Here is a 24,452-nt window from a genome sequence, read left to right on the forward strand (position 1 = left end):
ATCATGGAAACACAAATCGTCAAAACCTAGAGCCAGCAAACTACAAATGAAAAACAGTCATGCTAAAACCACTATAGGCCATACCTGACTGATTACCCCAAACTCAGAATTGACTAAACCCATAACCATAAACCCAAAGCCTAGACCTAGAAGAATCCACAAAGGCCAATTCTCAAGCATGGTAACTCCATAAACCAAAACCCTAACCTGACAGATTTGCCACCGACAACATTATCATCAAATAACTGGAGAACAATGCCAGACACTGACAAATGACCCAGAAAATAAAGACTAGAACTGATAGACTAACACACACAAAGGGCTAATCCTGAGAATACTCAGAGAAATAGCAAACATGGCAAACCATCACAGACCACAAATGAAAGAATCAGAAGAGACAAAGGTCAGTCCTGGCAGAATTACCATAAACAAGAGTCTCAAACAGTCACCATACACCAACGCACAGACCTGGTAGAATTATCATAAACAAGATGATAGCCTGGCTTTGATAAGACAAACCAGAACCGAAGATCAGAATGGACATAATCAACATAGATCACAAAGGCCAAGCCTGTCAATTGCCATAGATCAAAGCACAAATGGGATAGAATGCTCATAGAACAGCTCTGATGTGGAAATCACCATTGTCCCAATGCCAGATATGTCAGGATCATCATAGACCAATTCCACGATATGACATATTTCCAGTAAACTACCCTGTAAAACCAATTAAATAAATAAATCCTCCCTTCAGAAAGGTCAGACATGGTAAAAACATCACACTAGTCTGTGAAGAATCACCATGAACAAAAGCCTCAAATTACTAGAGAAGAAAAACCAAATGACAAAACCATCATAGACCAGACCTCACAGACTGCTCTCGAACTACTATCAAAGTGTAAACCTGACGGAGCCCACAAAGACCTAGGCACACATTGATAAAGCCAAACCTGAAAGAGACCTCTGACACCAAAATGGGATTGCTTTTCTGTTTCATTTCATTATTGTTGTTATGGATATTATTTAACTTTAAATGCATATTTCTTTCAGTATTCTTCAGATCCAGGGGGCACCAGTTCTGAAATGCCCATTTGTCTGTATCCACTCACTCTACCATCTGCAGAAGAGAAATCTCCCTATGCATTTTTGCAGTTGTCACTGCTCCTTTATGTCCCCAAAGCTACCGTAGGAACAAGATACTTCAGTCATCTGAAATGACCCCTTGCAAGCCACCAAGGCAGCTGCTGGTAACCTGTGTGCCACATTGTTTCTGAATGCAACTGTTGCATTGTGAGCCGCACAGCCTTGTCATAATGTGCTTAAGGTATCAAGCAATGGCACTTTGCCACAGATTAAACATTGCTTGTATCTTTCTTTAGAAGGGAGTAAACCTCATGGAGGACCCATGAATATGGTTGATCGTAGATGCATAGCTACCGAATCTCACTTGAGAGCAGAGGACTCAGTGGACCTGGAGATTGAACTCTCACCATATCCATAGAGAGAAACTATCCAGATTGGGACGATGAAGGAATAGACAGACAATGTGTACCTTCCTCTTGAATGTGATCCCTCAGAAAAGAGGCAACCAGAGACAGAGAGATGCACATGAAGACTGTCTGGCACTTTTACCCTAATGGGTGATCCATACATAGAGAGGTTAAGGCTGATTAGAGTGACCTCTCCCCATGCCAGAGTTAAGAGACACAGAAACAGTGCTGCCACAGGATAGTTATGTAGAGGAACCACCTCTCCCCTCACCATAGGACTGCACATCATCGAAAGTCAATTGAATGAACTGGCATTGAGAATACTCTGTCATTGGAGTAGTGATGTCTCCAGAGAAAGACAAGGCTTTCACAAACACAGAGAACTGACCTTTCAGCCCTAGAGGATAAGCTTGTAGTTCCTCATACCATGTTTGAAAACCTATCTTCATAAAGTGCACAGTGTACTTGGTGCTCGGTTTCACAGCGTGCATTAATAGCTGGATTTCATAGTCGCGTCACATATGAGCCAAGTTGGTGCATGGATGGAGTGCTAACATCCTAGTAGAATTTGTGGTGACATTCTTTCCTTTTTTCTTTCCTTTTTTCAGAAACGGATAATGGATCCGGGGCTGGCACCTTCTCCACCAACCCTCCCAGCTTCTACCGAGGTAAACGCAATGGGTTGGCTGCCTACAGAATCATCTCACGCCATCTGGCCCAGAAGAGCGACCCAGAGACACCATGAAGTGGTGGCATTTGAAGTACCCACGGCGTTGCCCATCTCCTAAAACTCCCCTACTACTTTGCTGTGGATGACTTCCTTTGCACTTCCCATCCTTCTTACCCTCCAACTGCTACACCACCCACATCCAGGAACAATGTACTATGCAGAGGATGCCTCCATCACCCGAGCAAGAGACAAATGGGAGCTTTGGGGGCCGACTTCCTCTCCGTCTACTCTTGAAGCAGACATTCCATCCCATGCACGTCCCCTGACCATTTGTATTTATTTATGGCACGCAAAGCAGTGATAGTAAAGGATACAAACAGCTGGGGGGAGGGAGAGGGAACTAGTGAAGTGGGCAGGAGATAGGAATGTGCAGCGTCCCACATTGTTGTCTGGATAGATTCTGGGATTGGCACATTTTTGCCTGGAGTCTGAAAATGTATTTGAAGATGTATACACCATCCTTATCCACTTGCTTAGGAAAGGCCAGGTTATGTACTAGGGGCATCCGTTAGATGCACTCTCTTGTGTTGGGTTCGGAGAGGGGCCGTGTCACGTAGGTCAGGGCCGTTCCAATGATATGTCCTCTTTGGAGATGGTTCATCATCTGCATACGTGCTAGTTTAATTAGTGCCAGTTGTAGTCCATGATAGGTCTTTCCATCCTTATCCCGCCCTTTTTACTCACGTTCTCCCACACTTTCTTTTGGATCCTGCATTCAGGATTTCCACTGAAGCATAGACTGCCCCATTATACCCATAACCTAGAGCATGATGGGAGCACTGGATAACAAATTGCACCGCCTGGTTGCGGCCAATGTTCACCTGGGCATCCTTGGGAATGTTTAAATGCCTGGCTGTGGGTGAAGTGTGGCCTACATGGTGTGAAGCTATCGAATAAAGAAGGATTCTTAAGCTTCGACTCAGCAGCTAGTCTGCGATCCCTGCACTGTGTTCCTGCCTGAAGCACAGCGCCTGAGTTTTCGGTCTTCAGAAGGTCTCTGTAGAAAGCAAAGTGTGCCAGTTACTGTAGGCAGAGGTGTTGCTAGGGGGGCTGAGGGGGCTATAGCCCCCAGACTTTTGGGTGTTGCTCCCGATAGAAGCTCAAGGGCTACAACCAAAAGGCTAGCTAGCCCTGATTCCCAACATTAGCATAGCCCCAGATCTTTTCCAGACCTAGCAACACTCCTGACTGTAGGGGCAGATCTTCAAGGGCAATTGCTCAGTGCCCCGACTAGGCTCTTGCATCCTCAGAGACAAGGGCTATGCCCTTGCCCTGTCCATACTTTAGCCAAGTATGAATGTACAGTCCTGTCCCACGCGAGGGTGTATTCGTTGCTGCACTCAAGGCAACTGTTAACTCCTGTGGCCTGACACATTCAAGCAGATATGCCCCGCCATGGTGCTTCCTGGCATGCCCCTCCAATAAAGGCCATCTACATTTATTCCGCCCCATCTTGCCATTAGGGATGGACAGGAAGGTATACTGTAATGGGGGAAAGTATGTTGGGCGAGAGGCGGGGGCTTACCGATCAGAAGGAGAAGGAGCTTCCTTACCACCTTATTTTATATGCCTGTGTTTTTAAGACCAAATAAATGTCACCTTTTTACAGAAGTGTTTGAGTTTTATTCAGAATCAGTTGCGTGACGCACAACGAATATGATTATACAGCCAGCGACAGTCAGGTGTGACTTATCCACTCAACTTTCCTGCTCAAGGGTGTAAGGATATCCGTCACAATGGTAGGTTGGGTCAACTTCTTGGGAACCAGAATGGTGAAGCAGGTGGGCAGAGAGCTGCTGAGTCAGCTACCATTAATGTATGTGGAAGTATCCGCTAGCTGGGTGCTGTGCACCACATGAGCAGGCAAGCAGAATTGTACAGGTCTTAAATGGGACTGTTAAGCCAAGCCGGTGGATGTAGCCTTAGGATGTTAATTGTTAATGTAACCGACTTAAAGTATCATCACTGGTTTGACTGTAGGAGGCTCAAAGTATAAAACCATATAAAGTCCATGAGGTTGCTGTACTGCGCGAGGAAGGGACACATTTTCGGAATGGGGACACTATGCTGGTTCCTTGACCCATTTCTGCACAGCTGTATGAAAAGAAACCTGCCTGTACCGTTGCTTCCTCGCATCCTATTTTTGCTATTGGGTAAAAGGCTGCGGGTTCCATCATTTGTTGCCATCACATCTTTGATTCACCATGCTCAGTTGAGACAGAAACTGGAGTAGCGGACCGCTTGCTTTTGAATCCATGTGTGCACACAAAGGATAAGTAAGGACTAAATGAAATCTTAGAAAGGGTTCTGAGAAGAGCTGCCCATGAAGGTTGGTGTTTCTTGGGATGTGCTAAAGCCAATATTATGTAATTAAGTACAGTGCTGGTACATATGGTTATGATATAATTAAACGGGGAGCAAAAGAACAAGGATGGCTAAAAATGTGACAAAAAGAACAACAATCCCCATATGTTTATGTTTATGAATCTATAATGTGCTCCTGGTACCCGAAGGCTTATGGGCACAGACTAACAAACAGAAAGCAACGCAACAGATACAAGGCCTAGAAGATTTTGTTAATACTGGGGAAAAGGGAAAGGTCTTCAGTTTCTTCTTAAAATCCTCTTTCGAGGCTATAATTCCCAGTGCCGGCTTCAAGGAATTCCATGCTAGCGCAGCTACCACGCTGAATGCTCTGTTGCATGCTTTATTGGTGTTGCATCAGGTGGTTTTGAAGAGATTTCTATTATGCGATCTCAAAGACAAGGTGCTGTTTATTTTTATAATGGCTTCCATTAGATAAGATGGCATTTGGCCCACGAAACATTTGTGGGTTATGAGTAATAGCCTAACATGCACCCTGGCCTGTATGGGGAGCCAGTGGAGACTCCTTCTTGCTTCCGACATGTGGTCCCTCCGGTGAAGACCCTTAACAACCATCACTGCCTCATTCTGGATCACCTGGAGGCGTTGATGGTCTGTTTGGGTGATACCTACCAAAAGGCTGCACCAATAATCCAGTTTTTAACCTATAATGGCCCTAGCTAGAGTCTCTGAGTTTTTTGGAAATTAGAGTGAGAAGATGGCAAAACAGTTTGATGAAGTGTAAAGAAGAAGAAATCAAACTATTCACCCAAGCCTTCATATTATTATTATTATTATTATAAAAATACCTAAGGTCTTTACCTTATTCTTCACCTCAATTATGCAAGTGTCTATGTTAAAATTGTTGTACTTCTGGCCTAATTTCTCAACTTTAATATCTGAGCCAACAAGCATGAGTTATGTTTTGGAACTAGTGAGGGCCAAGCCATTCGCTTATAGGGGAACAGCAGCATACTTTATGTTTACAAATTACTGGCTAGAAACACGAGGATACCCAGAAGAATTGAATATTCTGATGAAAGGTGTCAATCGACAACCATTCCCAGCAGGTGGGACATGCAACATAAAACGTTGTTTCACCTGAGAAGTATTTCAGTAGAAAAAGGCCCTAGTATAAGACAACAAAGATGGGAAATGTTCTTAAACTGGTTTGAAAAGGGGTTTAAGAGAATTTGCGAATCTAGGCTAAGAAATTTGGAAAAATCAAACGTTAAGCTAAAACCAAAATTAGAAGAAAGTGAAGGGGGAAAGCATAGATCAAAGATAAAATGATATCCACAACTACATAAAACAAGGGTACCCTACTCAAATGCTCTGAAATGATGGTCTTAAAGTTTCAGATGGTGCCTGGGTTTTATTTATTTATCTTATTGTTCATCTATAACAGGCTTAATACCAGCGAGTGGTTTCTAAACGCGGGATCGGGATTCAAACCTGTGTTGCGCTGCGTTGTCTTGCTGCCAAGACAAACGCATGGCCCCTGAGCTATCCTTCCTCCCCCTCCTTTCGCAATCATTCTCTCCTCATTATCTCCCTCTCACTCCTCTTCCTGATCTTATGTCTCCTTATTCTTCTATCCCCTTCATCCTCCCTCTCTCGTTGTCCTTCCTACTCTCCCACCTTCCATTCTCATTGCCTTTACTCTTCTTCCTCTCTATCTCTCATTCTTTCTCTCCCCCTACCCCTTTCTTCAGCTTTCTATGTGATTGTCTCACCCCTCTCTCCTATATCTTGTCCCCTCCTACAATTCCTCTCCAACTCTTCTTTCTAGCTTTCAAACCCACTCTCTCCATACCACCCACCTCTCTCTCCAGCATCCTCCCCTCTCTTATACTTTCACCTTCACTATTTAAACTCTTGCCCATTCCTCTCCTAGCTATTACACTCTACCCCACTGCCACTCACTCCCACATACACTCTCAGAATCACAGCTTCACTCGCTTCACTGGGTACTATTCTGTCTCACACACAGTTCCTTACCTGCACTCCCATCCAATTTCTTCAGACTCTTCAATGCTCTGTTCCAGCTTCCGTCCTTCTCCTGCCTCTGCATCCCCTGACCTCATCCAAACACCATTTACTCTCTGTGGCTCCTGCAGATCTTTTAGACCTGAAACTTGCTGTTCTTTACCTTTTCCTCCCTCTCCAATTGGGACAGAGTTTCACCTCATCTTGGGGTCCAATCTAATGCTGCCCTATACCCCTGGGTTGGGCTGTTGTGTAAGGATACATAAGCCCTTCTAGCTCCATCTCCTTTTGGCCCATAGCAAAATCACCAGTCTTTATTATTTTATTTGCTGGATATCGAGTCAGCGCATCACTTAATTCAAGCTAGGATGATCTGTATTGAGTGGCAAACTAAGCCCCTCTCATAAAGATTAAAATGAATGTATGACTTTTCAATTGCAGAATTTACAGCAGCTGGAGCAGGCACTATTACAAATGCAGGAGGTGGAGGCCAAGTAATTGCTGCAAGAGGCAATGGATGACTCAAGTCAGGGGAGGTATGATTTGTAGGGGTGGTGCCACTAGCCCCCAAGGTAATGGGAATTGATATCTGATAAGCAATACAGCATGTCACTATTCCAAACAGGAGGGACAAAGGAAGTATGAGTGCCTAGATTGTCACCAGCTCTAGGACACTGGGGGTGGCACAATTGCCTCTTCAGCCCTTCATGTGAATGCTAAAATCTTTAAGGCTGTCAAACAAACAAGTTATCCAATAGGAATGCCAAGGTGCAACTAACGTCAGAATGCAAATCTTAAAGACCTATTGATCAGGGAGGATACTTTGTTGCTTGCATAATAAATGGTAACATTAAATAGTAAAAGTGGTGTGTGTTTTGTTGATACAGGAGCAAACTGCTCTGCAATGATAAGTAAAGAATTTACGGAAGCCCCAATATCCACAGAAACTCTCAGAGCAGCAGGATTGTCCTACAACCCAGTGAATCATTAGGTTATAGGGCCTTTATCAATACCCACTGATCTGATCACAGAAAGGCACTCTTTCCTGTCCATCCCAAGTGTAATTATTGGGAAGAGATCTGTTGTGCAAACTAAGGTGCACAATCCATTATACTTCATCCAGATTGAGTGTTCCTTGACATTCCTAAGGAACGTGAAGATGAAGTAATGGTAAAGTTACAGACAGAGCTTGGAGATGAGCAGAAGAAAGGGTCAGAAAAGGAATTCGGCAAAAAGAATTCAGAGAAGTTGCTGGCAAAGGTTTCCCAAACATTATGTTCACATCATACAAATGAGGTATGACTGACACATAATATAGAACCTCTATGATTAAAGTCAACAAAACAAAGCCATTGCAAAGAGAACCACAATACCCATGAAAACTTGAGGAAGAAATGGGAATTTCCATTGGAATTAATTATTTATCAGAGCAGTGGATACTGTGATGAATCCTGCAGAGTCCTCACAAAGACCCTTCCTAAAGTCTCCTCCCAGGTGGCCAGGGGAGGGCAGCCACTACCCGATGCTGACCCTGGGGGTGGTATTAGCAGGATGGATCACTGGGGAGGAGAAGGGCCCCAGGGGGACAGCAAGACTCAGTTGGAAGGGACGCAGTATTTGTCTTCCTCAAAGAAAGAAAGGTCACTACTACCCAAATATGTGATGGCTTGTTGGGAAGTTTTCTTTCCCAAAGCCAAGTACTTTGATGTTGATGAAAAATGTCATAATCCCTCATTTATTGGAAATAAGAACTCTTCCAATAACACCATCCGCAGACATGATGGTGAAGGTCCCTTTAATAAACAGGGAAATGGTAAGAACAAATCTCCAAATATTAACATTTTAGAATCTGAAAACCTTAAATCTGTTGTGAATCAGAACTACTCATAAAGACCTTCTAAAACTCCTGTAGAAGATATAATTAAGGATACAAATAAGAATAATATATTTGGAAATCACAGTGAAAACAGAAAAGGAGATTTAAACATTGAGGACTTCAGATCCCACAATGCTCCAAGTACATCCCACAATGCTCCAAGTACTGGGACGAAGAAAAGGCTCAAGATTGCAAGTGGCATTCTAATTGCCCTAATGACCCACAGCTGAGGCAGACAGAGGTATACATGGCCCCCTCAGGTGCAAGTCATAAAGAGTAGCAGAAGGAGTAGTAGGTGGAGTGAATGCCGTAACTCTACGTTGAAGTTGAAGGAAACTTTGGAAGACGCTGGAGCTGTGGTAATTAGCATATTGAAGGCTGGTTCTGAGATGGTCTCTCCCTTCAATGACCATGTCTGCATAGGCTGTGCAGTGGGCTGCCTTGAATGTGAAAGCTTTCCCCTTGAAGAAAGCAGATACAGATGTTGTGCAGCAGGAAGCGTTGTTTATGAAAGCTTTCCCCACGGTAAAGTCGACCGCGGTAGCAGGTGAGCACCGTAGTGTCCCTGGGCCGCCGAAAGCAGAAGGAAGCAGGGTGCCATGCGGCGTGCAGCAGAGTAGGCAGAGGGCCTGGAAGCAGTGGAGTGAGTGGATGTGTGTGCAACACCCAGTGAGTTCACTACAATTATGTTACCCTGGAACGCTCTGTGATCCCCTGCTTGCCCGCTTTTGAATACCAAACTGATACCAAGAATATAAAGCGGAAGAATCAGAACTCTGGGCAATAAGGGTATCATAATATGGGTAAAGGTCATAGACTTTATCAGAATCAAAGAAGGGCAATATTCAGTCAAGGGTATAAGAACCACCATTGCCAAAGCGAAAAGAGCGCAACTAAGAGCCAAGTTGCTTTATTTAATATTTATTTATTGAGTATTTATAATGCGCTTATACAGCAAAAAGTGTTTCAAGGTGTTTGTGAGTCATTTTTCCAAAATGATAAACAAATGTTGTAAATGATGAATACAAGCATTGTCCAAGTCAAAGAAGAGAGAGTTGGAATAACAGCCATTATCAGCAGTTGGTTGAAACAAATGTGGGAAAACAGAAGTGACAGGAGAGCTGCCTTCCTGCATAACCTGCATTGCATGTGGCAATCACAAGTGTGGAATAAACAGCAACAATGTGTTTCATGTGTTCCCAACAGAAGTAATCAAAACGGATGTTGTAGAAAGTGAATAGACTTTGGTTGGAGTAAATCACATCACAGATGTATGTGTAGTATTAGTAGAAGATGTTATTAATCCTGGCAGGTGAGTACACCAGGGAAAGGACTTTGTAGTAGTAGACGAGGCAGGTGAGTGGTCCAGGTAGAGGTATTTGAAGTACTACACTGTGGTTGAATTCTAAGAAGAAGAAGGAGGGAAGAAGAACTAAAAGAGGTTGTGAATTGTTGTGGAGTCATCCTGATAATCTTTTTGTTGATACAGATTAACTGTGGAAATATCCATATTATTTGAAAGATGTTATGTTGAACTCTCTACCACCAGTGAAGAGATAAAGACTGATTGAATATTTGGAACTGTTGATTCAATTCCGAGTAGAGACTTACTTGAAACCAGAGGAACTTTACTATTTGAACTTTAATGCAAGATGGAAAAAGACTAATATTTAACTGTGCAGTAAAAATCCTGTTGAAGCTGGGAAACGGGAGTTCACCCAAGTCACAAGGAGAAACAGTTAGAAAATGTATGCTGAATATAACTATTAATTGTGATTTGAATTGCCATCCGTTACCTTGTTAAATTGTTGTATGAAAAGGTGTGAGGGACAGATTCCTTTTGTTAGAGTGTTTGCTTTAGTTACTTTGACAGGCAGGGAAATCCTTGTTGGGATATGGATAGTGAGGGGTATGGCAAACCCATTTAAGTTAATAAAATTACCTCTTATGTACAACCTTACAAAGTTGTCCGCCTCACATTTCTGACACCTCAAAATACTTATACCCACTACTAGTCCATGAACTACTCCAATCCTACCCATATAGAAACCGAGTCGAGATGCTTACAGTTTTTATGCAAGCTTTTAAGACAGCAATTGTTGTGGTCATGCTATCATTTCCCATGGTGCCTAATTTAGCAACTATTCTTCAATGCATTCCGCCCACAACAATACCCTTTATGGTTATTGACTAATGCACTGCTTTCTTTTCTGTCGCTATACAGCCAGATAGTACCTTTCAGCTTTTATGCTTTCTGTAAGACAACTCATGGTCTTGTTTGCCCCAGGAGTACACTGAAAGCTCAACCCCATTTACTTAAAGATATTAAGACCTTGGGAGGCTCTGAATTAATACATTCATACATGTTATTTCTTTCACTTTCTTATGAAGCCTGCAAATAAGACTCACTGGTACTGATAACTTCTTTGGCAGAAAAAGAGCATAAAACATCTAAGCAAAAACTGCAATTATGCAGGGAAGAGTCTATTATCTGGGACAAAGCATAATGGCAGGTTGTAGAAATATCCAGAAAGAAGGAACGGGTAGCTTCCGTCCCTGGATGAGCTCACTCATAAAACCCTATCCGGGGTTTCAAAATAATATTCAAATCAATTAATCACTTTCATACAGTTGAATCAAAATTCAGTATTTATGAGTAGCTTTTCTCAAATATTATTATTTTATTCCTGACTCGTCAGTGTTGTACAGTTTTAGCCAATGCATTTCGGACATCCGTCCAATCCTCAGGGCTATTAACACCTTTATTCATCAACCAGAAATTATCCCATCAACATGTTGTTATACATCAATATAATTCAAATCAGTTATCCATCATAAAGTAAACCCCAAAACATGAGCAGAATTTGAAATATGAAATATAGATTATATAAATTCCACATACCAGGTGATAGTTGCAGTCCCAGGTGAAATTCAAAAAACAAAAAACAAACAAGCAAAAGAAAATTCATTGTAGTATATTATTCAGCTGTCTACTTTGCAAATGTCTTTAAAATTTTGACTCACTACCTGTGTGTCTTATCACCCAGAGCGCTGATCCACTCTGCTTAATTTCTATGAGCAGCCTGCATTCACTGTAAAATTAAATATACATGTTAGATCCCCCTATAGTTCTATTCTAATCTGTCTGCTCATCCCTCTTGTGCGTTCGCTTACCTTTCATTCTTCGTTCTGCAGTGATGAGCTGGCTACCCAAAAAGAGTTGCCGCCATCGTTACAAGCGTTTATAAACACTGGTCCTTTTCGCGCATGCGTGTGATTTACTGTCTCTTTCTTTCGTGTACTATGTTTGCGTTCTCCGTAAAGCACAGTTTTGGGGTGTGCAACTCATAAGCATTCATAGCCCTTTGATTGCTTTCTATATTAACGAAGAAAATCTAAAGAAACAGATTTAAACCGAACAATTGATTTGTTGTGCTTACGTGGCTAGTGTACACTGCACTCTCGGGTACCGCGCCTGCGCGCGAGACACAAAGGTAGTGTTTCACTGTCCAAATTACAAACGGCTTTCTCAAGGGTGCTCAAAGTACCGGTCTACAGATACTTACACATATCTACAAGTAAACAAGTGCATTATAGGGCTTATATGATCACATGCTTTCACAGGTGCACATCTGTGTTCTCCTGCTCAATGTTTTAGCAATACTGGATGTTATTTACAATGTCACCAATACATCCTTTTCATTACCACTACACCTATCACACCCGCGGTGCATACATTATTTATATACATGTAATTCAATAACACTAGTTCTGTCTCCCTACCTCTCTCTTAAAATCCGATCTGCCTGATTTTATACATTCACAGAATTATAGAGTTAACCATCAGACATATTTCCCTAAATGACCACACTACTCTCTCCCTACATATCTCGTGAAATCTAATCTGCATAGTATATATTCCCAGGCTTATCAAGTTGACCATTGAACCGAATCCACTGTTTGGCAGTGTCTCACTGCCTTACGTCCCACAGGGGGTTCATTCCCTGCGGGATGTATCGTGGATTCTTTGTTGGAGGCATATCAGAAATCCTGAAAGTCATATTACCAATTATGTTCATTTGCAGCTTCAAGTTACAGAAAACACATGAAATTCAATCCTTCATTTATACCCCCAGGTCTCAAGGAGTCAAAGCGATCAATCCAAAACGACTCTCGTTGATTGAGTCTTTTCACCAAATCTTCATGTGCATTAAGTGGCTGGATAACTTCTAAAACCTGTATCCTCATTTGGCTGATGTTATGTTTCTTTAAATTCCAATGTCTTGCCACCGCTGAATTCACATTGTTATTCCGGATACAAGATCTGTGCTCATTCCACCGTAGCTTTCCTGGTCTTTTCGCTTGACCTACATAATAGATGCCACATGGGTATTTGATTCCATGAATTATGTTTGGTGTATCACATGTGGCGTAGCACTTTAATTTGATCTTTTCGCCTGTGCGTGGGTGCTCTATGATGTCTCCTTTCCTTATGAAATTACAATTACTACAATGTAAACATGGGTATGTTCCTTTTCTTGCCATCTCTAATGTTTTCTTTCCAGGTCTCGTTTTCACCAATCTGTCTTTTAAGTGTGCACTCCTTTTATACGCAAAGGTAGGCATTTCTCTGAACAGGTGTTCCACTTTTGAATCGCTTGTCAGCGTGCTCCAATTCTTTTTAATCACATTTATAATCCTGTTACTTTGTACAGAGTAACATGAGACGTAAACCAGATCAGGTTCTTTCTTCTCCTTCTTTGTCTCACTGTTGGGGGGTCTCGTTAAATGCTCTTTTGCCGCCACTATCTCTGAGGGTTTGTATCCTCTTGCTTCAAATCTTTCACCCATATTTTCAATTTCTGTTTCACATGTTGTATGGTCATTTACAATCCTTTTCACCCTCATCATCTGACTGAAGGGTAAATTCCTGATAAGACTTGGCTAATGGAAACTTAAACGGTGGAGGAGATTGTTACGGTCTGCCTCTTTTCTATAAATATTAGTTGAGAAGCTGTTGTTCTGAATTTGCATGGACACATCCAAAAAGTGTATCTGAGTTTTTGAAATTTCATTAGTGAATTGTATTCGCTGATCCACATTGTTGAGATATGTGAAGAAATCATTGAAAGATTCTTCTGTACCAATCCATATTCCAAAAATGTCGTCGATGAATCTGACCGACACTAAGATGTAATTTCTCCATATTGCATGATCCAAAACATGTTCCTTTTCGAATTTATGCATAAAAGTATTTCCATATGTGGGGGCCATTGAAGCCCCCATCGCTGTCCTAGATGTTTGTATGTAAAATGTATTCCTGTATTGAAAATAAGAATTTTCAGAAATGAACTGTTATAATACAAGAATAAATTCCTTGATTGCCTTCAAATCACCTTCCTTTAAGAGTAACCACTCCATTGCTTCCATACCTAAGTCATGAGGGATAGATATGTATAGACTCTTTACATCGATCGTGAACATGATCGAATCCGCTGTATATTTGTTTTTCCTCCATTTTTCCAAAAAATGAGTCGTGTCCTTAATATAGGTATCCATTTTCTGTATGAGTGGTTGTAGAAATAGGTAAATGTATTGCCCTAATGGTTGTAATACGCTATCTACACCAGAGACAATGGGTCTACCTGGTGGTTTAGTTAACTGTTTATGTATCTTGGCCAATGTATAAAAGTTTGGTATTCTTGGGTGTTTATTAGTTAGAAAGGATCTTGTTTTATCACTTATCCAACCTAGTCCTTCGGCTTTCTCCAAAAGTTCTTCAAGGTTTTTCAATACTTCTACTTTGGGGTCACTATCCAGCTCTGAGTAGACATCAGAATTCTTTAGTTGATCCATGCAATCATTGTGGTAGTCCTGACTGTCCATGATTACAAGTGCTCCCCCTTTATCTGCAGGGCGTATAGTAATGTTATCATCTCCAAACAGACCCTTAAGCAAATTAAATTCATTAGGTTTCAAATTGCTGTGCTTTGGTTGTTTAAATGAAACTTTCCTCAGATCTTTAAGTACTTGTCTATGGAAAATATCTATTGATGGAACGCTTATTGGTGGCATAAAATTGCTTTTCTTCCTGAATTCTTGTAGTTCTTCCTGGTCTTGCTCTTTTGCCTGTACCATTTCAAGTTCATCAAAAAACACTTTCAATTTTAGTTTCCTTATCAATTTAAATAAGTCAATCTTAGTCTCAAACATAGTTGTGCTGTGTGTAGGGACAAAGCTTAAGCCTTTCTGAAGCAGAGTTACCTCCTCATTGGTTAATATTCTAGATGATATGTTGACCACTAAGTTTTCTTCTGTCTTGCTCCCCTGGTTTCCACTGTTTGATTTTCTATTCCCCCCTTTTCGTTCTTTTCTTCGTGTTTCTCATCCTAAAAAAATCAGGCCCCCAGTTGATTCTCTTCCCGTTGATGTTGTCGGTTCTGTTTGTCGGCCTGATTAGGTTTTCTCTGCAGTGTTTTGTTTATCTCTAAAGTCTTCGGAATCTGTACTTGGGGTGTTATCTGTACTTCCTTGATGTTGTTTCTTCTGGAATGGAGTCTGGTATTTATCCATCCAGGTGTACACCTCACTGTTTAAATAGTCATAGGTGTGTCTCCGAAATTTCCTCACTTTTTTGATTCTATTTCACTCTTGTAGGATTCTAATTTCTGATTGATCTCTACCAAACTTGCCCCAAGTTCTTCTTTGCCAACCATTGTACAAAGTTCTTTTTCAAGTTCTCCAATTTCCTCATTTAGGGTTTTAACATTCTTGGTAAGTCATTGAATCGTCAAAAGAATCAAATCTAGAGAACATCTGTTCAAAATCGCCTCCCATTTACGCACGAATTCCTTATCTTCCTTACATAAGGTTGGTCTCAAATTTATTCGAAATCCTCTTGGGATTCTTTGATTCTTGTAATATCTACCTAGAGTTGTGGCATGTAATTTCCTATTGATCTCCTTCCGAATTAGGTATTCCAATTGTTTTAATCTTCCTGTTGGATTGGGATCATCGGTCTTTGTCTTCCATGTGGGATCACTGATCTTTGTCAGGATTGCCTCGGCTTCTTCTGTCGTGAAACCTAAGGTTTCTGCTCTCACATTCGTAAGTTGTTCAATGTTTTCAAATGGCATGTTATTGCGTGCATCCACCCGATGTGTGTGCCACAAGGAGTAAATACAAAAACAAGGAGTAGGGTGGGCACCACTTATTCTTTAAATAATTCAAAGTTTTTCTTGTTCTTATTATGGGAGCTCACCCTGTAGCCTCGGCACAAGGTAATAGCAATATCCAGAAAGAAGGAACAGGTAGCTTCCGTCCCTGGATGAGCTCACTCATAAAACCCTATCCGGGGTTTCAAAATAATATTCGCATCAATTAATCACTTTCATACAGTTGAATCAAAATTCAGTATTTCTGTGTAGCTTTTCTCAAATATTATTATTTTATTCCTGACTCGTCAGTGTTGTACAATTTTAGCCAATGCATTTCGGACATCCGTCCATCGTCAGGGCTATTAACACTGTTATTCATCAACCAGACTTTTTATTATCATGGCTCACAGATGTGGATATCCTAATTACGAGTGTACTCAATAAGCCCATTAAAGATTTGCAGGAAACTCTGTTACACAATCCAGATGAGCAACCTAGGGAATTTGAAGGGTACGTATGCAGTATGCACTACTTTCATAGTACTGCAAAGCAGACGGGTACCAGAGGTACATTCTGCACATGTAGCAGAATTAGTGGCTTCGACACGTGCATGTAACATAGCAAAGGATAAGTGGGTTAACAATTATTCAGATTCTTGCTTCACCTTTGTGATAGTACATGATTACTGAAGTTTGTGGAAAGCGAGGCTATTTAACAGCTGCTGGGTCTAGAACTCTTAGAATTAATTATGCTCCCACAGCAAATAGTAGTTGTAGAGTGCGTTGCTCACCAAGACCCTCAAATGACGTAAACCAAGGGAATGCTCTTGCACATAAAGCAACGAGAGAGACTGCCCTGTCCCTTGAAATTCTGGCAAAACAAATTATGCCACAGAAGCAATTGCAGATAAACCACCTTATAAAACACTTGAACAGCCTTCTCAGTTAAAAGAGAAAGCACCAAGCTCAGAATAAAAAACAGTGAAACCAGTCAGGATTTCCCCTTCACAGTGATATGTTGTGAGGATCGAGTGAAGGACATTTAGTGGATACCAAATCTCTTTAATTCTAGGTCACTCGAAAGCTGCATGGTGTGGCGCATCTAGCAAAAGAGGGGGGGCGTGAACCAAATAAAGAAAGAATGTTATGCATCAGACATTTTACACGTAGAAGAACAGTTGCTATGTCAAAACCTGATCTGCCAATAGCAACGTAGGAGCACACCCAACCCTATGGATGTCCTTCACCCAGTTCCAGTGCAGTTTTTTTTATCCATATGAAAAAAATAGTGAGTCTGGAATTCGTACTGGTGGTGGTCGATATGGTCTCGAAATGGGTCGAAGCCTATCGAGCTTGCAGGGCTGATCCATATGCTGTAGTCAAAATGTTGATATCTGACTTTATCTCCTGGTTTGGTGTGCCACAGAGTATAGTTAGCGACCAGGGTATTTCACAAGGACATTTGTGTAGAATTTTTAATATTCAACAGAAGATTCATTGCCTGTATCATCCTCAATCAGCAGGGTCAATAGAATGCCAAAATGGTATCCCAAAGAATACAATTGCCAAAGCCTATGCTGGAACAGGCTTAAATTAGCTAGATGCCTTATAACTGGCTCTAATGAGCATGCATGGTATGGCAAACAGAGTGACGGTATTGTGCCTGTATGAAAAACTCACTGGCAGGCCAATGTGTTTATCGGAACGCCACCAATGCCCTTGAGCAAAGACACAGTGCATTTGTTACATGATGCAGTATGTGACTATTGTAAGCACTTGATGAAAACTGTCCAATGCATGAATAGGTCCAGGACATACTGCCTGCGTGCCCCAATAAACTGTTCCACTCATTCCAGCCTGGGAGAGCACACTGGCAGAAAAACTTCTTGCCTCCTTTGAAGGCCACCCGACAACAGTAACTGCTGTCCTGTGTCACAATGCTTCAAGTTGGACACATGCCTCACACTGCCAAGCAGCAATGCCACCAAAGATTGCAGCAAATGACAATACTGCTGTTACTATTCCTCCTACTTAGTGATTTAGTCATCTTGCCAAGTTAGACATTTGGGGGAAGGAAAATTAGGTAGAAACCATGTGCTCCAAAAGCTATTGTTAAAGGTGAGAAAACAAGAAGCCAAGCAGGTCAACACCCAAGATATACAGGCATGGACATAGTGGAAGAGATACAATATGGCTGATTGCCAAGGTGGGACATGAGGGACAGTCACTTGGGAGTGCAAGAATGATTTCTTTCAAGGGTTTCTGCGAAGTGCGCGAGGATGAAGGTATGGCCAGATAACATCCACATGCAGTGGACTACCCGAGTGGGTTCCAGAAGATTGGTAAATGAGAATTACTCATGAAGACAGCCCCTGATTCTCAATGGGCCAATAAAGGAAGGGTGACAACAAATTTAGAAGTAAAGGCAAGTGTAAAACCAAAACCTAAACGGGAGATTACAGCACCAAGACCAACACTGAAAACTAATCTGACTGGTTAGTGCTATAAATACATATTTTGTGGATACAAGAGGACATTTACACAGCAGAATCATGCAGTGGATGACAGATGAAGAAAGAAGAATCGATAAGGAACCAATGTGATCAATGACCGCTTTGAAGGTGAGCTGTATTTTAACATGACTGTAGCTGAAAAGCTTGAGACCCTAATAGGTCTCAATAGGAACAATCCCAGGAAGTCAATGTTATAAATGTCACCATCAAACTACATGCCGAACTGTTTCCACAAAAACACTGTATCAGAGACAATAGTCATGAATGTTGGCACAGGATGCCATATAAGAAAACCTCTGTTTGCACATGGGTTCCATGCCCCCAAACCTATAATTTTAAAAGAAAAAATTGCTTTGTAGCCACACGTGCTTTGGTATACAAATGTGCAAACAGAACTGGCCCTGAACAGTGGACGTTGCTAAATTTCATGTTTGGTTTGCTGCGTTTCATTGTGCAGATCTTGAACTTTCAACTAACATCCCACTTTCCCAATTGCTCAACAGGAGCAGCTATTCAACTAGCTTAGCAACGGGACATGCAGACTAGGGAAATTGTAATTGTAATTGTTTATTTGTAAAGCGCTTATACACAAGTGAAGTGCTTCAAAGCGCTTCAAGGCAGAAAGGGAACAAGGGAATACAGTAGTCATTCCTAGGCCTTGAAGTTTCCGAATGATCTGACATAATTAACTAGCATACTAGGCCTGAGGCATTTCTACTAGTTCAAATACATGACAGGAGGGAAGGAGAGAAGGGGGGAGCATACAATCAATAGGCTGCTGTACTAGGCCTAACGACTTGTCCGATAGTACAAGTGCATGAGAAAGGGTGTGGAGAGAAGGAGGGGGGAAGGGGAAAGGACATTCAGAACAATAAACTACCTTACTGGGTCTGCCGCCATTCAGATTGATTGATGATAGGTCACAAATGCCTCATGCGTACCCAAGCTAGGGAGGGGAGACAAAGGGAGGACAGGACAATGATCTTGCTGGGCCTAGTGCATTATCGGTTGTGTAAGTGCGCAGATAGGAAGTGCGAGGGATGAGGAGGTTGTGACTCATATGGAATGTATTCTGAGTGCAGTACTGCAAGGCAGAGTGCAGAGGCCCGGAGGCAAGTGTGGGACTGGTGGGAAGCCTGGGACCTTTGAGGCTCTGGGGGTGCACCAGGCGACTAGTCAGCGAAACTGAACAGAGTTGGAAGGATAAGGATGAGGGAAGCAGGAGGAGAAAGAAGAAGGTTATCAAGGGAGAGAGAAAGAGGAAGAGAAGAGGAAGGTCTTGAGGAGTTTCCAGAACTTGAGGAGGTCCGGCTCAAGGGAGAGAGAGGCAGGGAGGCTGTTCCAGAGGAAGGTACCTGCAGAGGATAACGTTTTACCACGAAATCTCTTTTTGGAGAAATGGCTCACCAGCAGAGAGTTGGAGGAGGCCGAGCAGAGGGCTCTGGAAGGAGAGTAGGAAGAGAGTGTTGTAGGTAGAGGGGGTGCAGGCCCTAGAAAGCCTTGAGGACTATGCAGAGGCACTTGAACTTGATCCTTGTAGCCACTGGGAGCCAATGGAGGGATTTCAGCACCAGAGAGATGCAGTCCCTGGGCTTGTGGCCAAGGATAAATCTTGCAGTTCTGTTCTGTATAAGATGAAGAGGTCAGAGAGTAGAAGTAAGAAGATTGAGAAAGAGACTGTTGCAGTAGTCCAGTCTAGAGAGAACCAGGGCTCTGGAGACAGCGAGCCTCGGGGGGGGGGGGGGGGGAGTGAGAAAAGGTAGATAACCTTTGAATAGGTGCAGCTGGTAGTGGGACTTTTTAGAGATTTCCAAGATGTGAGAAGAGAATGAGAGAGTGGCGTCGAAAATGACCCCCAGATTTTTTGCTTGACTGGTGGGAGAGGGCACAGGGCCAAGGGAGGCCAGCCGGAGTGCAATCGGGAAAACGGGAGTAGGGATCCCAATGAGGACGATCTCTGTCTTGCTGGCAGTAAGGCAGAGTTCATCCTTCTACACTACAGCAATACATGAATCTATTCTCAAGGAAGTTGTTTGGCATGGTTGGGGTTTCGATGTTTGCCGATGGGGTATACCCTAGGTGATTGTCCTTATGCCCAGATGGGGTGTCCCTCCCCTCGATGTCATCCTGCATTACACCACCCCTAAGGGGACTATTGGGTAGTGTCCTCACCTCCCTAACCTTTTCCTGCATCCTGGTTGGTCCTGCTTTCCCCTGTGGTGTGTTACCTGCTTGTGCCTCCTGTGCACCCTCTTCTGTGGGGACCCTCCCCCTCCAGTGCTTCCTGTGGTGTGTGACTCCAGGCTGTGCTTCTCCTCCATCACTCTCCCCTCTTGCCTCCTTGCACCATCTATGGTGCCCTCAATCTCTCCCATCTTCTCAAACTGCTACTCTATCTCCTTTCCAATCCCTCTTACTCAGTCCAGAAGAAAACAGTTCAAGAGGGATATCCTGGTCTCCAACCCAGGGTTTCCTATCGCTGATACCTACATCTGCACTTCCTACAGACAGACTCTCACTGACATCCTCTTTGTTGTTCCCTCTCCAGACCTATGGAACCCTTGTATGGTCTCAGTTCTCTCCCCTTTCTCCTCCTCTCCCATTAATGGTGGCACTCGGTGGGTGGCCCTCTTGCCCTACTTCCAGTCCCCTAACACCATCATCAATGCTATCTAAATGGTAGCATCATGGTCCAGGGCCCTCAGCTCAATCTCCTCCTTCTTGATGGGCATCTCCCGCGTCTTATCAACTTCCTCCCTTCTCCTGCTACTCCGTATACCAACTCTCTGGCTCCTCTGCCACCTACATCCTCCTCCTCTGCCTCCACTCTGGCACCCCACTTCTCGGCCCTTATGCCACCTCCATCTACTGCCTCTGCCCACTCTCTGGCCCCTATACAGCTCCCATTGGGTGTACCTTACTCCTGTACCCCTCCCGGGAAGTCTTTCAAAAGTGTCAACCTGTTACACTTCAACTCTCGCTCTGCTGTCAAACACTCCTCTGACATATTCCACCTTCTTGAAGCCCTTGACCTGGATGTCCTCGCACTCACCGAGCCTGGTTCACGGCCAGCTCTGTCATGGGTTTTGACACACTCCTCCCGAGGGCTACAAGATCCTCCCCAAGCCCAGAACCAATCATCCCGGAGGTGGAGAGGCCCTGAGTGGGTCTCTGTTTCTGTCATTCCTACTCAGGCCTATTCCTCTTTTGAATGCCTGGTCTGCAGACTCTCTATCTCTCCTGGGCTCTCTCTGACTGTGGCCACCATCTACAGGCCACCTGGCCAGATTGTCCTCTACCTTTCAGAATGGGCAGACCTATCCTCTTCTCTCCTTGCCTCTACCTCTTAACTTATCCTCCTCTGAGACCGCAACATCTGCCTGGATGCTTCTAATCCCTTCCTGCGATCTCTTCCGCAATCTTTGCGATTCTCTCTCTCTCTCCATTCTACCCTCTGGTCCGACACACTCTTCGGACATACCTTGGATGTTCTCATCTCCTCAGACATCCCCCTCTATAACCCTCTTACTACTTCTTTCTCCTGGACTGACCATGTTCTGCTCTCCTCCCACCTGAAACTTCTTGTCCCCCAGGAAAGGCCCTCCCCAGCACTGCCACCCTCCTTCTCAGTCATTCGACTCATGAAGCAAGTGTCTGGCTGCCTTTGTCTAAACTTTTACTGCTCACCCTATTCCTGTGGCTGACTCCCACCCTGACACAACCCAACCCTCTCTAAGCTGCATCTTTCCATCTCCAACACCTTCGACATCATTGCCCCTGTCATGAGAATCTGTCTGAAGCCTACCTCCAAGATCAACTCCTGGTATGACTCTGACCTCGCTGCCATGAAACACAAGTGCAGGGTGGCTAAGAGGAAGTGGAGGGTTTTGGGCGCATCCTCTGATAAACTGGCCTGACACCTGCTCCAAAGGCACTGCAGACTCTTTGACTTCTCCAAGAAGGGGGCCTGTCTCTCAAGCCTGTGTCTCTGCGGCCTCTAACAACACAGCTGAAATCTTTAAAATCTGCAAGGAGCTAGCCAATCCTACTGCAGTTTCTACCGCTCCTGTTCCCTCCCAGGCCCCCTGTTCGGCTTTGGCATCTCATTTCACCACTAAACTTCAGGACATACTGGCCCTGCTTCCCCCCTCTCTCCTTCCCCCTCCTTCTCCAAGGCCCCCTTTGGCTGCCTCTCACTCTCCTCTTCCTTCCTCCTCCTTCTCTCTGACAACACCTGACAATGTTTCCAGACAAGTCCGATCTATGAAAGTATAATCCAAACAGGTGTTCTCCTGCTCCTCCAGAACTATTAAGGACCACGTTTCCACCCTTGAACCAGCCAATTTCTTGGCCAATTTCTTTAATCATTCCCCGGGCACACTTTGGAAAAAAGCTGGCCATCTCACACCTTACTCTACACACTGAATCGGTTGGTAGTCTCCATGACCATCAGTCTGGCTTCAGAGCAGCCAAAGGCATGGAAACTGCCCTTCTGAACACCTGTGAAGATCTTCTCTCTAATCTTGATTCCAGCTCTCTCTCTGTCCTCATCCTCTTTGACCTTTCCACTGCTTTTGACATGGTCAATCACACCACCCTGATCAATCGACTCTGTGAGAACCTGGGCATCATGGATCAGGCCCTGGCGTGGCTAAGCTCCTTCCTCCTGGACCGACCCTCCCAGGTCCAACTTAGATCCTTTCTCTCCACCACCTCTCTCTCCACATGTGGTGTCCCCCGGGGCTCTATACTCTCACCTGGCTCTTCAATGTCTATCTGGCCTCTTTGGCCCACCTGATCTCTACCCTCTCTTCTAACTTTCAGTGTTATGCAGATGATACTCAGCTCTCCTTCAGGCTTCCCTCAGCCTCCACCCATTCCTCGCTCATTCCTGACTGTATCCACGATTCAGGATTGGTGCGCCTCCAACAATCTCTGCCTTAAAGCCAGTAAGACTGAGATCCTTCTCATTGGGACCCCTGCCCCGCTTTCCCTCTCTCACTCTGGCCACCCTCCATGGGCCCTCTTTCCTCGCCTTCCCATGAGGCAAAAAACCTTGGTATCATTTTCGACTCCACTCTCTCCTTCTCGCCTCACATCACGGACCTTGCCAAGAAGGCCCACCTCCAGCTGCACCTCCTCAGAGGCATTCTACCTTTTCTCAACTTCCCCCAGAAGCTTACAGTCTCCAGCGCCCTGGTTCTCTCCAGGTTGGACTACTGCAACAGCCTCTTTTTCAATCTCGCTAAATCTACTCTTTGGCCCCTGCAACTAATCCAGAACAGGACTGCAAGACTTATCCTTGGCCTCAAGCCCAGGGACCACATCTCTCCTGCCCTGAAATCTCTCCACTGACTCCCAGTGGCGGCAAAGATAAAGTTCAAGACCCTCTGCATTGTCCACAGGGCTTTCTGGGGCCAGTGCCCTCACTATACCCAACTCTCTCTGCTTAAATACCTTCCTTCTAGAGCCCCTCTCTCGGTTACCTCTAATTCTCTGAGGGTCAGACTCTTCTCTAAGCAGAGAGTGGGGGTAGATCTCTCTCCTCTGCAGGTGCCTCCCACTGGAACCGCCTTCCTGCCCCTCTCAAACTTGAGCCTGAAGTTCTAGAAGCAGCTCAAGACAGTCCTTTTCTCCTCTGCCTTCTCTCCTTCGCTTCTTTGCTAACTTACCTGTCTGTGGCCCTTCCTGGTTGCTTGGTAACCTCAGAGTCTCACTGGGTACCAGGCTCCTCCATGACCAGTCTTCCTTGAACTGCCTCCTAGCCTACCGCGCACGTAGGGGCTGTAACTGTAACCCCTACAGCCCCCGTTGCCTCCTTGCACTTACCCAGAGCTGTGCTGCCCTGGCTGCACTTACTCAGAGCCATGCTGCCCTGATCGCACTCCCCCTACATTCCCCCCCTATCTTCCCCCTGCACTTCTCATAGTCGCACTTGCACGATCCCAATGCCACAAGGCCTAGTAGGATCGTTTGTATTGTCTTCCCTCTGTCTCCCCTCCCTTGTCTTGTGGCACCTAGAAACACTTGTGTACAGGCACGATATAAATATCATATCATGGGAACGTACTCCCCCCTGGGTAAAAGTGATGATACCTTGAGAATCGTCACATCAGCCAGTCACCTTACGAAGTGTAGAGTGCCACTTATTTAGAGGAGTGTGGCTGAGCAAGTGGAGATGGCATCGGACACCAGAATTGTATGCATTAAAGTTATTTTGATCTGGGACTATCCTGGCTTCCATCCGCCTCAAGAACATTTCCTGGCCGAAGGTATCGAAATCAAGGGTAACCTGGAGCTAACCTGTGACCAGGCAGCTTTGCCTTTCTGTCCC

General features: G+C 44.0%; 1 protein-coding gene across 5 annotated transcripts in view; it reads left to right on the forward strand.

The window, feature by feature from the left end:
• Window positions 1–24,452, forward strand: part of EMID1 (EMI domain containing 1) — a 949,835-nt gene that overhangs the window by 712,598 nt on the left and 212,785 nt on the right. For 4 of the 5 annotated variants that reach the window (XM_069619249.1, XM_069619250.1, XM_069619252.1 and 1 more), the window contains one exon: window positions 2,099–3,831. The exons of the other annotated variant lie outside the window; for it this stretch is intronic. In XM_069619249.1, coding sequence (XP_069475350.1) covers window positions 2,099–2,235 — 137 coding nt within the window. In that variant the 3' untranslated portion in view covers window positions 2,236–3,831. Of the gene's footprint in view, window positions 1–2,098; window positions 3,832–24,452 lie in introns of those variants that run through there. 5 annotated transcript variants of the gene reach the window in all.

The sequence above is a fragment of the Ambystoma mexicanum genome, chromosome 10 (genome assembly GCF_040938575.1).
Source record: "Ambystoma mexicanum isolate Mex_15411 chromosome 10, UKY_AmexF1_1, whole genome shotgun sequence".
NCBI classification, from domain to species: domain Eukaryota; kingdom Metazoa; phylum Chordata; class Amphibia; order Caudata; family Ambystomatidae; genus Ambystoma; species Ambystoma mexicanum.